This window comes from Phocoena phocoena, chromosome 8, assembly GCF_963924675.1.
Source record: "Phocoena phocoena chromosome 8, mPhoPho1.1, whole genome shotgun sequence".
Taxonomy (NCBI): Eukaryota; Metazoa; Chordata; class Mammalia; order Artiodactyla; family Phocoenidae; genus Phocoena; species Phocoena phocoena.
Genome location: NC_089226.1, coordinates 12467649 through 12481610, shown reverse-complemented (window position 1 = coordinate 12481610; position 13962 = coordinate 12467649). Strand labels below are relative to the sequence as shown.

At 52.4% G+C, this 13962-nt stretch overlaps 1 protein-coding gene across 1 annotated transcript in view; it reads left to right on the top strand.

The window, feature by feature from the left end:
- Positions 1-13962, top strand: part of GRIK4 (glutamate ionotropic receptor kainate type subunit 4) — a 315159-nt gene that overhangs the window by 223032 nt on the left and 78165 nt on the right. The window contains exons 10-11 of the mRNA XM_065882791.1: positions 2539-2646; positions 9112-9315. Coding sequence (XP_065738863.1) covers positions 2539-2646; positions 9112-9315 — 312 coding nt within the window. The remainder of the gene's footprint in view (positions 1-2538; positions 2647-9111; positions 9316-13962) is intronic.

The window sequence follows — 13962 nt, the reverse complement described above, 5'->3', positions numbered from 1 at the left end:
CTGTCCTTCTGTCCAAATCTGGCCCTTCCTATCCTAGGAGACTGTCAGAAGCCAATTCTAGCCATTTTGAAGAGAGGGAAGTAGCCTCATTTCACCTGACTTTGTGGATATAAAAACCCAGGAGGGAAAAAGCCATGTCCAGGGTTCTTGCTGTGTGGCCGAGACTCCTTTGAGCCTTTCTCCTCCTCCTTATGTGGAGGAGCCCTTGGCATCCCCGCCCAAGAGACAGCAGTGGACACGGAAAAGTCTTGGATTTAGGAGTCAGACAGCTCTGTGTTCAAGCCCGTGCATCACCTGCTAGCCAGGTGACCTTAGGCAAGCCATTAAACCTCTGAGCCCCAGTTTCCTCGTACATAAAAACATCATCACTACTTCACAAGGCTGGTGGGAGAATTCAAAGAGATGATAGAACACATCCAGCACAAGAGGGGTCCGGTAACTATTGCTCTCCTTTGCCCTTCACTTGAAAATCTAGCTGCTTATCCCTCATCTTCCCCATCTCTCTCCCCTGCAGAGAGAGGGGAGGAGGGGAAGCTCAGGCCGTACCCTGACCTGGCTGGTCCCCCCTGTGGGCCCTCCAGAGACCAGAGGACGCTTGCCTACCTCCTGTTCATGCCCTACCGACAGCAGCACTCAGCCCAAGTGATGGTTTCGCCCGCCTCCGAGTACCGGTCCTGGGCGGGGTGCCGGGCTGTGAGCGCAAGCGTGCCAGCCCCTCGCAGGCTAGCCAGGCAGGTGGACGAGTAAACAAGACGTGCAGTAGGACGCTGGAAGAGCCGGGCAGAAGAGCCACGAAGCCTTCCTTGGGGAGACTCATCCAGGGTTAAGAGCCCAGGGGGTAAAGCTCAGGTGTCTCAGCTGATGAGGAGGTGACCTTGGGCAAGTTGGGTGGGCTCCTATCTTGGCACCAGTTTCTTTATCTAGAGGGGGCTTCCGGCGTGGATGTGCAGAGCACAGGACTTGTAAACAAAAATGAGCAGGGACACGCGCCTCACTTTTCTGCCCACACGGAGGTGGAGAAAGCTGCCCAGCCCCCTCCGGGGGCGTCCTCGCTGAGGCTTGGAGAGGGGTTTTTGGTCATCTCTCCTTTGGCAGGTGAAAGACTCACCTGGGGAGACCATCGGGCTCCTGCCTGGACCTGGAGGCATCCAGCCTGGCCCTCTCCTCTTCAAAGCCCAGACCATGATGTCAGGGAGATGGTTACTGCTCCTTGTGACCCCCAACGCTCCGGCCCCGGGGGAGGGGGGGCGGGGACCAAGAGTGAGATGTGTCTTTATTGTGGTTGGAGCTTCCACAAGAGGAGCCCAGAGCCCAGCTCTGGTGGGTAGAGCCATGTGGCATCCATGGAACTTGTGAGGGTTTTCCAGGGAAGCTGCCGCTGGGGCCTGGCAGAGGTGTACGTGTGCATTTCATTGGTTTTCTAGCCAGCTATCAGCCCGTCTCTCCTGGTGGCCCACCTCCAGCACCCAGCAGCAGAAATGAGTTGTCAGGGGCTCCAGCCAGTAGAAATGTATTGGTAGCACACACACGTATGTGTAGTTATAAAGGGTTCCACTGGTAAAACAAACAAACTCCCTAAAAACCCAATGAATTTCAATTTAGGTGACTTTCTAAAATGGGGGAACTGAGTAAGTTGTGGATATGTTCCCCCCTAGGAGTCAAGACAATGGGGAAAAGGAAGGAAACTAGCATTTATTGAGTTTCAGCTTCAATACATTCTCACAATGACCACATAACGTTTCTATTATTCCCGTTTTACAGATGAGGAAAAACCTTCAGAGAGGTGCAGTCATTTCTGGGTTTACTCAGTGGAGATCCACGCTCCTGGGTCTGGCTGAACCATGTAACCTCGAACTGGCACATGCACGATCTCAGCTGGCTCTGAGAAGAAGGCAGAGCAAACGCTACTGCCTCCATCTATAGCTGGGGAAACTGAGACTTGCAAAGATCGAAGTAACTTGCCTAGGTTCTCGCAGCCCGCAAAGTGAATCCACCAGGACTAGAGCCTGGTCTTCCTTCCCTCTTCTGGTTCATCCATCCATTGAACCATTCAGCAAACATTTATTGAAGAGCCTCGTAAAGGCCAGTTCTCTCCAGTAGCCATTCTGGTTCTTATTTAGATAATGAGGTTTATTGAAGGCGACTGTAGCGAAAGGGAAGGCTCTGTCCTGCCTCCAGATGATGCAGTTCCAGGGGCTCCCTTCCCTTCTGGGTGAGACAGCATCCCTGAACTGCGTTGCATTCCTGATTTCTTTTTCCATTTTCCTCTTCCCCCTCTCTCTTAAGTCTTCCCCTCCCCTCGCAGTCTCCCCACCCACCCCTGACCCCCCAGCCCTGGTAGCTCTGCCCCGGTCCCGCCCCTCTGCTCTGCACTCTGCATCCCTCCCTCCTTCTGTGATGTACATGTACCCCCACCAGAGGCAGGGGACCGGCCTTTCAGCTCCCCAAGCCCTGGAGGCCCGAAGGACCTCAGCACCCCAGCTCCCCAGCCTTCTCCTCCCCCCACCCCTTCCCAGCCTGTCTCCTTGGTCTCCTCAGATTGGCCAGTGGCACGTGGCAGACGGCCTCAGCATGGACAGCCGCCTCTACGCCTCCAACGTCTCCGACAGTCTCTTCAATACCACCCTGGTCGTCACCACCATCCTGGTAAGCGGGTGCCCCCTGGGCCTCCCAGCTGCCACTCTCCGGGGTGCCTCCTCCATCTCCAGGCGTTCCCAGCCTCCCCGTGAACAGAAGATGGGAGCTCTAATCACAGCACGGAGGCCAATTTATGACAGTGTAATTAAACTCAAGTTGTTGTTTCATATGGAAATGATATCTGATGAGTTCCAAAGCAGCTGGGGAAGCAGGATGGGGTGGCAAGGCAGCACAGTTTGTGGACGCCTCTTCCAGGGGCACCCTGACAGCCAGGGCAGCTGTGCACAGCCAAGGGCAGGGCACCTAGGACACGCGGGAGAAGTCCCCCAGGGTGGCTCCTACTCTTTCACGACAGCCTGCTTTCCTTGGCGCCTACTTGTACAAGTTGCATCCCTGGCGGTGGACACCTGAATCTCAGTGGGTTTTCATGGCCTATTTCTTCACTTCCAGTTGATCGGAAGAAATTTCTCAATCTATAGAGCAAGGGACCATCTGCCTTTTTTATTTGATTCAGCTCTCTTCGACAATTACCAAGCCCTTCCCCCACGTGCCAGGCACTGTGCTCATTCTTGGAGACGCGAAGCTGAGTAAGACTCAGTCTCTGTCCTCAAACAGGCTGTAATTTATTAGATGGCACGAATCAAGTGCGTTCACGGCCAAAGTCATCTTCTTCTCCCCGCCCCCCATCCCTGAAGACTCCAGGTTTTAAAAGATTTGTCCATTAACCAACTGCATGTATTAAGTAATTATGAGTTTGCCCCCTTCCCCCACCTCCTTTTAACCAATCAAAAACCTATTTCCCTGCCGGGCCCAGCATCTTATCCACAGGAGATAATCAGTGTGGCCGCACTGATGGAATCCCAGCCCCGAACAGGCTCGACTGTTAGCCTGTTCAGCTTATTGTGCTGTTGCTAACTGTGCAAGGTTTGGAAACGTGTCCGTTTCTTTCAGGCTTTCGAGATGATAAAAAGAGCTCAGGGACCTCCATCACTACATTCATGAGCTCCTGGGGCTCAGGAGCCCTGCACTGAAGTAACTGATCCCCCGTGAGCAGAGCAGGATAAAAGCCAGGAAAGAGGCGCACGCCTAGCGCCATGGGGGGTGAACGAGAGAGAGGTCCCGTGCCATCGGGGAGGTCAGCAAAGCCATCCGAGGAGAGGGACATTGAGGATGGGCCCCCGAAGACAGGGCTGATGAGGAGGGAGAAGTGGACTAAGGAGAGTGTTGTCGGGCACTCAGGAAATGCCAAAAAGTGCAGGTTTCTAGGAAATGGGCATTGGTAGAGAGGGAAAGGCCTGAGGCTGGAGAAGTGGGCTGGGCCCATAATGCTTAGGGACTTGAATGTCCAGCTTGTGAGTTTTCCCTTCATTTGGTACGAGACAGGGGCTCACCGAATACTTTCAGTCATTCATTCAGTGAATATTTGGGGGGCACTCCTGTGTGCTGGGCGCTGTTCTAGGTGCTCGGGTGTAGACAGAGCCAAGGAAGGGGAGAGGGATTGCCGGCTTCACTGAGAAGGGCAGATCCGAGTAGAGACCTGATGAGGTGAGGTGACAACCACGTGGCCGTCCGGGAAGGAACATTCCAGGCAGAGGGAACAAAGCAAAGGATGGAGAAGGCAGTTCCAGCTCGCAGGGTTTTAGCCACTCCCCATCTCAGCCCAACCTGAGCCCCTCTGAACCAACGTGGAAATGTCAGCAGGACTTGGGGGTGGGGGTGGTGTCACCAAGCCCCTGAGACCTGGGAGCGCCTGGCTGAGCTGCAGTGACGCTGACTGGCAGTCCTGGCCGAGTGGGGGCAACATGCGCTCGATTGCTGGGACCTGCTCTGCCTCTGAAGGACTTCCTGAGTCTGTCACCTGCTGTCCATCCTCAAGCACATGCCCTAACATAGGTGTAGCCACCTCTTCACTGGAGCTGCGTGTGGCCTCCTCAAAGGCCCCCTTCTCACTTGTTCAGTCTGTCTCTCCCTAGCCCCGCCCTTCTGGCTGCACGGTCATTCTAAAATCAGAACCGTCCTGTCATTTCCTCACTTCAGTGCTACCCAGGAGCGACCGGCCCTGAGCTTGGAATATAAACCTCTCGTCATGAAGCCCAGCCTGCTGTACCTGCTTCCTCTCCATGCCACGTGGGGTCTGGCAGCACTGGACTGCCTGACACTTCCTCACTGCGTCATGCTGTTCCCTGCCTCTGTACATGCTGTTCCCTCTGCCTGGAATACCCTCTCTGTGAATTCCTGTTTCCACCTGGAAATACTTGTACAGCCTTCACAGCTTGGCTCTGATGTCCCCTCTTCCGTGAGGTCTTCCCTCATCTGCCTCCTGCCTGCTCCCTGCCTCTCACATTTTGTACACACCTTTCTCCTATTAGAGTTGGCGTTTACAGCTCTACCTCCCCTTCCAGAATGAGGGCTCCTGAAAGACTGGGGGGCCTGACACAAAGTAGGAGCCTGATAATTACAATTTTCTTTTCCTTTTTTTTTTTTTTGGCTGTGTTGGGTCTTCGTTGTTGTGTGCGGGCTTTCTCTAGTTGCGGTGAGTGGGGGCTACTCTTCATTGCGGTGCACGGGCTTCTCATTGCGGTGGCTTCTCTTGTTGCGGAGCACGGGCTCTAGGCATGCGGGCTTCAGTAGTTGTGGCACACGGGCTCAGTAGTTGTGGCACGTGGGTTCAGTAGTTGTGGCACATGGGCTCAGTAGTTGTGGCTCGCGGGCTCTAGAGCACAGGCTCAGTAGTTGTGGCGCACGGGCTTAGCTGCTCCACGGCATGTGGGATCTTCCCGGACCAGGGCTCAAACCCGTGTCCCCTGCATTGGCAGGCGGATTCTTAACCACTGCGCCACCAGGGAAGTTCCTGATGATTAGAATTTGAATGAAGGAATTCCTTCCTACAGGGTCAGAGATGTCCCTCAAAAGCCAGTTAAGAGTTTGAGAGAGAAATGGGGACATTGCCGGGTTTTACTTCCTGCCTTTCCGGAACTGGAATTGGACGGGGCTCAGAGCTCTGGCACAGACCCACGGGGACACTGAGACCGCAGGGTCATGTTTCTAGACTGGGAAAGTCAGTCTGACCCTGTGTGTGTGTGCCTGTGTGTGAGTGCATGCACGCACACGGTTGTTCACATATGCACACGTGTGCTCATGAGGGTGGGGAAGGACACTTTTGTGAAAGGGAACATTTAAAAACATGGCCAGTACGATTCAAATGAGAACCTTCTCTTGTGCATGTGTGTGGAAGTCAGTAACTCTTACCAGGAATGATTACCTTAATTTAGTCCCTGCTGGCCTTTGGGGGACCTCCTTGGCAAATGGCCATCTGAATGACTTATCCCTTAAAACTCAGCACACAGGCCTGTTGCATCCTGCTACTGTCAGGGTGCGGCTGGGACTTGTGGGTGATTTATTGGTTAACACCGGCAAATACACAGAATTAGCCGCGGCTCCCGCCCCTAGAGCACACCCCTGCATCAGAACCCGGGTTAAGCACTTTGCCCTCATCACTGCCCGCCAGGACAGGGCTCCAGGCCAGCACACGGCACCCAGACCCTCCAAAGTGCCCGTGAGCACTGGCCCCTCCCACATGGTTCCTCCCTCCAGCACTGGCCTCCTGTTTATTTACTCTAAATATGTCAGTGAATTTTAAATTAACTTAAGTGCGGAGAGTTCTCGGGGAGAAGAGTTTTGTGACACTCCTTGGGATCGTTAAAGATACCCTGGGAGGCTGCCTTCCAAGCCAGGCCCTGTCGGTGAGGCCATTTCAGCACTTTTCACCCACACAATCCACAAGTGCTGGATGCTGGGGCCAGGTGGGGGCCCCAGAGACAGGGAGGAGTCCGTCCCAGGCTCCACGTACGTTCTACCTGCGAGCTGGCACGTGTAGGAGGACGAATAATGAGTGTGTGGAGGCCTGGCTGTGAGTGCGGTAGGGGTTCTGAGAAGTGGGTTGGGGTCAGAGGTGGGATGGGACCCCAGGGACAGAGATGAGTTAGGTTAAGCAAAAGCAGGACAGAGAGAGGCCCGTGAGCTGAGGACAGCATGTGTGGAAGTCAAGGAGCTTGGGCCCGTTTCACGGACATGACAGCGCACTTGACCATGAACCAGAAGCACATCACCTTCAACTTGGAGCTCCCTCTCCCTGGCACGGAACCTCCGACCTTCCCCTCTTCCGCTTCATCACACCCACAAGACCGCTCTCCCTCTTCCTCCCTTTGCGACCTCTGGCCTCTCTGGCTGCCCATCTTCCCCAGCCCAGAAGCCCCTTCCAGCTCGAGCTCAGCAAACCAGCAGTTCAGCACTTCCCTCTGTTGGCTTCTAGAATTGACTCCACCGTGATGCTCAGCCATTCTCCCCTCCTGCCCGTCCCCGAGTCCAACTGTCCTTGCAAGCCCTGCTCCCAGCTGCCCATCTGCATTCAGCCTCCTGACTCAGCTGGGCCTGGGTAACCCTGCGCTCCTCTCTGCTCACCCCACATCGTGTTCCCCGAGGAAACCTTTCCAGGCACCAAGCCTTCCCTCCCACCTGCCCCCAGCTCTGGGGGCTGGCATGGCTCTGTACCTTGGGCCTCCTCCGCGCCCCCTCTGTACCCACATCTATGCTCTCCACCTCACCCCCAGGCCCACTTCCCATGTTCACCTAGACCCTGGCTCTCCCGGGACTTTGCTGTACTGACTAGCCTTCTCTTTCTTCCTTTTCTAATCTGCCCTTTTCTAAGGATTCCTCCCTTCGTACCTATACATGTACTCTGGTCCCTCCCATCCTAAGACGCCATCACTACCACCTTACCTACACCCTGCTGTCCTTGGGCTACCCTCCTATTTAGGGAATCATCCATCAAGGGATTGGTGGATACTGGGCATCCTCCAAGCCTGTTGCAGGCAGAGGGGGAACTGAGGTTTGGAGCGAGACATGGCCGGTAGTAGTTGGGTGGAGAAGCTCTGCCAGCATTTGTCTCTGAACTTCTCAACATCCTGGTCGGCTCTCACCCGTGCACCTCTCGTGCACACCCGTCCTTGCGGGGTTCTGCCATCCCCTCCCCCCTCCCCACCCCAATCTGCCTTCGAAGGTCTCCAGGGACATGTGACCCAGATGCCCTTTCACAGCCCTGCTTCCTCTCTTTGTGGGAATGTCTGCCTTCTCCTGCATGAAACCCTTTCCTCCTTGACCTTCATGACCACATTTTCCCGATCGTCGGCTTTTCTGGCCGCTTCTGCTTTGTCTTCCTCTACGGCTGCTCTTCACTTTCCCCCTCCCTAAGATCACGTCTGTCCCTCTGCTGTCCTTCCCCCCGATGGTCTCTCATATGCTGCAGCTTCAGCCCCACCTCTGTCCGGAGGCTGCCCCATCTCTGCCCCCGATCCTGCCCTCACCCCATATTCCAACATTCAGTCAGATGTGCCCTCCTGGATCGATGACCAGCACCTCAGATTCAACACGTTCCAAAACCTCTTCCTTTTCAAACCATCCATGGCCGTGATGACATCATCCTTGGTCATCTGCTCAGGCTCCAAGGGTCTGAGGACCTACCCTCTGGGCCTCACACCCAACCTGGCATCAAGCCTGACCCTCTCTGTGATTCTTCAGCCTTGCAATCCAATCTGACCCCAAGCACGGCTCAGGACTCAGCATCCCGTATCAGGAGAGGGTCCGTCCTCACTCCCAGACCTCTCTCTTGCTATATAATATTCTTTACTCACATCCTTAAGTCTTTAAAACCCTTAGTGCTTCCCTACTATATATGCACAGTCACCTCGTCCTGGCACCCAAGGCCCATGCTGACCCTAATTCATCTTTCTAAATTTACCACCACCCCTCCCCTCCACACAGCCCAGGCTCCCACTCAAGGGCAGCCGCATTGTCCACCGAATGGGCTACACTCCTTCTCACTCGGGATTTTGCCCTTGATCCTGCCTTTCCCCTGCCCACGAACAGCCCTCCATTCACACCACTTCCATCTGTCCGTGTTCTGTCTTCCTCCGGAGCCCAGCTTGCATCCCACCTTCTCCATAGAACCTTCCCTGGACGTTTCACCACAAAGACCCTCCTCCCAACACTCACAGCTGGATGCGTCCTGCCTCGGGTTTGTGGTTGTTCTGTGCATGTAAGAATCTCGCTTGCTCTGTTGTCAGCATCCTTGTATCTCATAATCCGCCGTGATCCATCTATGTGGAATAAACAAAGGAAGGGGAAAAAAAGGAAGGAATGAAGTGCAGGGTGGGGTCAGATGATGACCTCAAACAAGGTGGAGGGGCTTCCACTGGACCCTCTGTGCAGTGGGACCCTTATGCGTTCCAGGTAAGAGAAGTGCCTTGAAGTCAGGGAGGGGAGCTCACTGCCACCTCCGAAGTACCCCATTACCCAAGCCACTTCCCTCCTTCCACCCCATCTTCGTCCCAACCTCCCGTGTTCCCGACCCCCTCGTCATATGTGGCTGAGAACCAGGGCTAAGATGAGAATGACAGCTGCCCAGTTTTGCTGCAGGAAAACCCGTATTTAATGCTGAAGGGAAACCACCAGGAGATGGAAGGCAATGACCGCTACGAGGGCTTCTGCGTGGACATGCTCAAGGAGCTGGCAGAGATCCTCCGGTTCAACTACAAGATCCGCCTGGTCGGGGACGGCGTGTACGGCGTGCCTGAGGCCAATGGCACCTGGACGGGAATGGTCGGGGAGCTGATCGCTCGGGTAAGGAAAGAACAGGTGATTTGGATTTGGGGGTGGGCTGGGGAGGCAGCTGGAAGGACAGGAGGTTGTGCTGTATCCTCATGAATCCCCCATTTATTAGTCAATCGGTCATGCAGTTTTCATTTATTTGTCCATTTATTGCACAAATCTTTCCTGAGCTGGCAACGAGCCAGGCACTGGTAATATACATTGAAGAATAAGACCACCTTGATCCCTGCCCTGTGGCTCTCCTGGTCCCAGTCCAGCACCTGTAACAGGTAACGGAGGCCTTGATCGCTGAACGCGGCTTAGAGAATTGGGGCTCCGTTCTTGGATAATCCAGGTGCTTTTTGTTTGTTCTGAATATTTTTTTGGTCATTAGCGCCTTTGGCAGAGCTTGGACAGGCCCTGGGAGAGTAGAACACACTCACGTCCGTTGACTTTGACACTCGAGAAGCACTCTCGAGGAGACATGGTTAAATAACAGGGGAAAAGGGATCACCTGGCAGAGGAGTTGGTCACAGTTATGGCTATTTCGTTACTTCTTGTATTATGTTCCGCTCTCCTTAATGTGCTTTTACAGACCCAGGGCCAAGGTGCACTTGGGCAGACTGTAGATTTTCAGGGTGAATGCAGAGACTCAATTAAAACGCAGGTGAGCGTCATAGAGCGCCAGTCGTCGTTAGGTTAGAGCAAGGCTATAGAAAGTTCTTGCGGGGGCAGAGCTCTTGTTTTCTTGGTATATACTGTTAACGTCTGTAAAAATTAATTTGGTTGTTACTCATTCACTGTCCATATTTCCATAACTGAGTTTTTCTGCTCAGGAAAGGTGATGGGCATCCAATGTGGAGAGCACAGACCTAGGTTCTTATGGGTTGGTTCTTGAACCAGTCCCTACCTCTCTGTGCTTTCCGAGTGCAGAAGGAGCCCCTGCAGCCTCCCAGCCAGTATATTCCTCTGGGAATATACCTTTTAGTTAGCTGTTATCCTCATTTTACAAAGGCGCCAGCTGAACTCAGAGAGCTTAAATGACTTGTCTGAAGCCACAGTTAGGGTGAGACGGGGCTGGGATTTGAACCCAGATTTGTCTAACTCCAGAACCCACATTCTTCCCACCTAAGAACATGACCTCAGCTGGAGTGGGATGTCACCAAGAAAGGTCTGCATAAGTCTAGGCCCTTCCTTCTCTCCTTCCTTTTTATCCTCCCTCCCTTTCACTCTTGCTTGCTTTTTTCTTTCCTTCTTTTCTCCCTCCTCTTTATCCATTGAATTAATATGATCTTAACCCTTTATATGTACCAAACTTGGGGTAAAATATACATTTTTTAAATCCTAGTCTTGAAGGATAAAAGTGTTAGTCCGGGTATTAAATAAGTGATCCTTGGCAATGCATGATGAAAAGTTCTGTATAGACAAGAGCATGGAGAAGGTAATTGAGAGCCAAGGTGGGACAGTGGTGAGGAGTTTGCCTGACAGCATTTGCAGTGACCCAGCGGGGTCAGCGGCAAGACTTGTTCAGCGAGACGGTGAACTGTCCAGTTCCTAGAGTCCAGAGGGAGGCTTTGCTGTCAGGGAGAGGCTTGCAAACAATCAACAGAAGGTGGCAGAAGGCCCAGGGAGCCCTGGGAGCCTCTCACAGGGGCAGAGTGGGAGGGTGAAGACTTCTTCAGGGAGCTGTCTGCTGTCTTTGAGACTCAAGTCCCCAGCTGACGATGCCCACACTTCCTTCCACAGCAAAGGATGTGCGGCTTTTCTCGAAGTCCCAGAGCTCCTCCCGAAGCAGTCCTCTTGTTGGGATCCCCTGGTAGAGATGCAGTCCAGTGGTTAAACCCCAGAAAGCTGAAATGCTAGGCCTTTTCCTTCCCTTCTTACCGATGTACTCTGTCACCTTGAGCCTGTCTCTTCAGCCCCCTTGGCCTTCCTGGTGATTGGTGGGGTGACTTCAGGGATGTCAGAGTCAGTGCACAGCCGTACCCTCATCAACTCCCAAATGAGCTGTGACATGGACTTGCAGGAAGAGGAGAGGAATCCAAGGCTCAAGGACATGCAGCTTCGTACTGAACGACTTGGGCAATCAGACAGGATCTTAAAATTCACTCCAGGTCGGCTTGCAAGTCAAAACACTGCTGCTTTGGTCTCATCAAGACTTGACTGTGTAGTATTAATTACTTAACTAATTAACCCATTCGTTCAATACAGATCCATGGAACACTTTCCTCTTTCCTAGACAATGGAGATACAATGGGGGACAAAATAAACATACTCACTACCCTTATGAATCTTACTAGTGAGAGACAGATATTAATGAATGATCACAGCAGGATATCACTAACACACTGTGTTCAGTACAAAGAAAGGGGAAGTAGAAGGAGCTATGAGAGGGTACCTGCGGGGGAGGGGTCCAGCCTTGAGAGGCAAGGGGACAGGGGAGGGAAGGCTTCCCTTGGGAAATGATGTTTGAGCTGATGTGTGAAGAATGAGAAGAGCATGTCTGCCAGAAGGTCGTCTGAATGCCACGGAGTGGGGGCTTATTCTGGGCAGGAGTGCGTGACCCCGGCCCTGCTCTGCCCCGGGGTTCAACGCTTTGATGTGTCTGCCCCAGCGTTCTCCGAGGAGCACAGCAGTCCTAGAGCCTGCATCCTTCCTGTACGACCCCCTCCCCAAGCTGCACAGGAACGAGTCAGAGGTTGTAACAGTAGAGCCTTGGGGCTACTTGATGTCCCAAGTGGAAGAGACCACAGAGGTCACGGCACCTAAATCTGTCACTTACACAGATGAGGAAATACAGGCTCAGAGAGCTTAAGTAACCTGCCAAAGATCGCACAGCTGGTGAGTTCGGAGCCAGCATTTAAGCCCTTGTCTGACTTCAGTGCTCGTGGTCTGAGAGCGTGAATCTTGAAGTTAGACCTAACATCAATTCACGCCCTTACTAGCTGGGTGTTCTTACGTAACTTATTTTATCTTTTCCGCTCCATCCCCCAAGGCTTCAGTGTTTATCTAGAAAGAATCTCTGGAAGGATTTAAAATCACACACACCTGAGTATGCACACACGCATAGAAAGTTTGACATACAGGAATTTCTTCTTTTTAGAGAGTGTGAGGAAGGCAGTAGCTTCCTGGATGTTGGAGTGATGTGCAGTAAGGAGTAGAGGCCTGGGTCATCTCCACTGGGCATTCTAGAGCCTCAGTCTTTCACATCCATTGTCACCTGCTTTTTTTTTTTTTTAACATCTTTATTGGAGTATAATTGCTTTACAGTGGTGTGTTAGTTTCTGCTGTATAACAAAGTGAATGAGCTATACGGACACATATATCCCCATATCCCCTCCATTGTCACCTGCTTACCCAAGACCGTTGCGGTTTGGACATGTGGCGTGTTGGTTGTGGAAGAGCATTCAAGCATATTTTCTGCTTATGTTTAGAAATCATCAGAGCCTGTCTTTTGGTGTAAATCCCATTAAAAGTAGGAGTGTGGTTGGAGTGAAAACAAGTGGATTCACATAAAATGGGCCAGGTGGCTGGCCTCTCACCCCCAGGGCTGTGTCTGGGCAGGGGAGATGAGAACCATGTCTGTTTGGGAGCCTCTTGGGTTTGCATTTATATTACTCCAGTCACATCCTTCACAGCTGAGCCCACAGCAGGACTGCACAGAAGTGATGGTGTGTCTTGGTGGAGGTATACTTGGCAGAGAGGAGGAGATGGACTAGAGCAGCTTGAAGAAGAAGATGCCCTCAGAACAGCCTCAGCCTCCTCCTGTATCACCCCACTAAATTTATTTAAAGTGAGCTTTTAATTGAAATTGTTCAAGGTATTCAGAAACAAAGTTGAATGAGGTAGTCCCTAGGTCACTATTTGATGGGGGACCAGTTGGGTAAAAGCAGAGGAAGAAAGGCTATAGGATGGGGAGGGATAGGGGATGGTGAGAGGACTGGAGGACAGCCTCCTGACTCTGCTTGTGATGTGTAGGGAAAACGCCTGCAGGAGGTGATGCTTGACTTGAATCTTTAAGGACCAGGAGAAGTTGGCCAGGGAGAGGAGGGACATGGAGAGAGAAGAACATGCCAGGTGGGAAGGAACCAGGGTCCAAGGTGTGGAGACAGGAAGGTGCATATGGTAGTTTCTCTTTCAGGTCACTATACCTGGAACAGAGCATGGTAGAAAGCGAGGCTAGGAAGTGGGCAGTGCTCACTGACGAAGGTCCTATATGACCTTCTACAGCATGGAATGTGGAGGGGCGGGACAAGCCTGGAGGTAGGGGAACCGGGTAGAAGGTCATGTTGCTCCAACAGTTGATGAGAACCAAAAGTAACTTAGGAGTTAGAGGAAGGTACCTATTCAGAGGCTATCTTTAAAGATAACAGTTTTTCTTTTATATAGAGGTATGCAGTCTTTACAAAATATGTATGTTTTAAAAGACAAAAATTTACTTGTAATTCCACCATCTAGTAATACCCATGGTTAACATTTCCATATGGGCCCTTCTGATTTCTTAATGAGTATATACTTTACTCAAGTTTTTCCTTAAACTGGATCATAATGCTTATGCTGTTTTGTAACCTGTTGAAACTATTTAACAGATAAATCATCAGGACTCGGGGACCAAATGGATGTGGCCAAGGGGAGAGGGACAAGAGTAGGATGACACCCAGGTTTCTGACGTGGACATCT